Source organism: Sphaeroforma arctica (genome assembly GCF_001186125.1).
Source record: "Sphaeroforma arctica JP610 unplaced genomic scaffold supercont1.5124, whole genome shotgun sequence".
NCBI lineage: Eukaryota > Ichthyosporea > Ichthyophonida > Sphaeroforma > Sphaeroforma arctica.
In genome coordinates this window covers 1-2,102 of record NW_014035434.1, presented here as the reverse complement: position 1 = coordinate 2,102, position 2,102 = coordinate 1, and the positions used below count along the sequence as shown (strand labels likewise).

Sequence of the window (2,102 nt, the reverse complement as noted above, 5' to 3'; positions counted from 1 at the left end):
ATATATGTGTGTACTAGTTTTCTTTTCTTTTCATTGTAAATAAATTGCATTCGTTTTAGTAGAAAGGGCTACAGCAGCCGACAGGCCTACAGGGCCTCAACAGCGGCACTGTGCCAACATGTGGCTACTACTCTCTAATAGAGTAGAGAGTAGTATTTGTTTACGGCTTTTTGTTTATTTTTAAAGCAAAATAAAGATTTAGTTGAGTTCTGGTCGACTTGCCTCTATTATTGTTTTTTTTTAAATTAAGTACTAGCTGGCGTCCCGTGTGTCGACTGCAGTCTGCAGGTGTCCCGTGTGTCGAGTGTTGAGTGTCGATTCACTCGACTACTACTACTAAATAGCTAGTAGAGAGAGAGAGAGAGCGAGAGAGAGGCCGAGTCTCTGAGACTGCCGACGTGTCGTCGGAGCCTCGGGCTCTCGGCCCTCTTGCTGACACTTGCCAGATCCGCATTCTCGACACGCGCAACCGCACGCACTCGCAGCTAGAGTATTCGTGCATTAATTAAAAATAAGTTAATGCTATTATTATTTCTTTCCTTCTTTTCCTAAAATGTTACAAGTCGAAAAAAACCAAAACGTTTAGTGAAGTGGAAAATAGATAAATAATCTGAGATAAGTAGTAACCCATGGCCGGCCTATAAACCATAGCCTTCCCTGTTGTATATAATTTCTAAAAAGAGCTATCTATTTTATTTTACGAATTGGTGGTTTGGACGATGTAGATATTCAGTCTAAAAGAACTTCAGGTATTGTCTGATTCAGTATAAATTGACGCGCTACTCGTTTCGAATCGTCACATCCGCACATAATACTAAACCAAGCAAATTAACTCAGAATGAAATTGATTCTTGTACTTGCTGCTGCGTGCAGTGCCGTTTCGGCCATGAACCTCCGTCAGGTCGTCCCTAGTAGTGCTCCCGGACCCGAGAGACAGCCCATTACTTGTGCTGAGAAGAATGCGTTTAACCAGATCTGCTCCAATGTGGGTAAGGTCCCTACGGACACCGGGTTTGAGTGCTGCCAATGGAGCAACCAGTGTGGCCCTGGTGTCCCCAAGTGCTTGGAGCGTAACTGCTGCCGAGATGTGGGACCTGGAACTGGTCCCCCTACCCCACCCCAACCCGAAAATCCAATTGAACTTCCCGCTCATGTGATGACTTGTGAAACAAAGCTCGCGGTCAACCCAGGTGCATTCGAGTGTGATGTTGGGTCTGAGGTGCGAACTGATGGTTTCCTTTGCTGCCAATGGACCCCTAACCCCGAGACAGCCACTAGAGAGTGTGCGCCTTTCGGAGCCACTGTTAAGTGTCTTGAAAGAACTTGTTGCGTAACAGACGATGGCGACCAGTAAATCGTCGGAAAGCTGAATACAAAATGATTTCTGGATGGTAATTACTGCATTCGTTCACAACGGTAAACGTTCGTCAACAAAGGTAGACACAGGTTGGTAGAAGGAGCTTTACGTCAAAGCACGATATTCGGCGTACGACGGCTAATATTGAACTTTATAGTGCGAACGTGCATCATAAACGGTATTATAGAAGTCGTGGCAGATTAGATAACTTTCACAGTTGCGATGAATAAAGAGGAACTCTTTCATTTTCTTGCCATATTTTAAGCGATTTTTAACCTTTTTTTCTTTTGCCTTATCTATTTGATATTATGGTGATTGTTTAGTCTATACCTGTAGCATCTATCTCATATTTTATCAACTCAATTGCTGTTATAAGACACTATGATAATTCGAAGCATAATAATACAACGTCAGCAGCAGCACTTTATTGTAAATATTGTATATGCGCAAGAAGTTAAAGATGCGTAATCATAACCCGATCTGGGGGTATCCTCTGTCTATATAAAACATACACATGCTCTGCTATCACTTTCATACCTAATTGAATTATGAAGTTTATTACTACGGGGTATTTTTAAATACAAACTCGCCATATAAATAAAAATGAATTTTTAGAAAGACTGTTTACATCTAGCAATCATTTTACATAGCAAACGACCAATAATATCGCAATGATGTAGAACAGTAGCGATGTGGCCGAGAGTAAGAGAGAGACACAAACAAAATATTCGCAGCATGTGAGTAC

General features: G+C 41.9%; 1 protein-coding gene across 1 annotated transcript; it reads left to right on the top strand.

Moving 5' to 3' along the window:
- The first annotated feature begins 812 nt into the window (after positions 1–812).
- On the top strand, positions 813–1,609 carry SARC_14802 (hypothetical protein). The gene has a single exon (XM_014291065.1). The coding sequence runs from the start codon at positions 839–841 to the stop codon at positions 1,352–1,354; it is 516 nt and encodes a 171-aa protein (XP_014146540.1). The 5' UTR covers positions 813–838; the 3' UTR covers positions 1,355–1,609.
- The last annotated feature ends 493 nt before the right edge of the window (positions 1,610–2,102 follow it).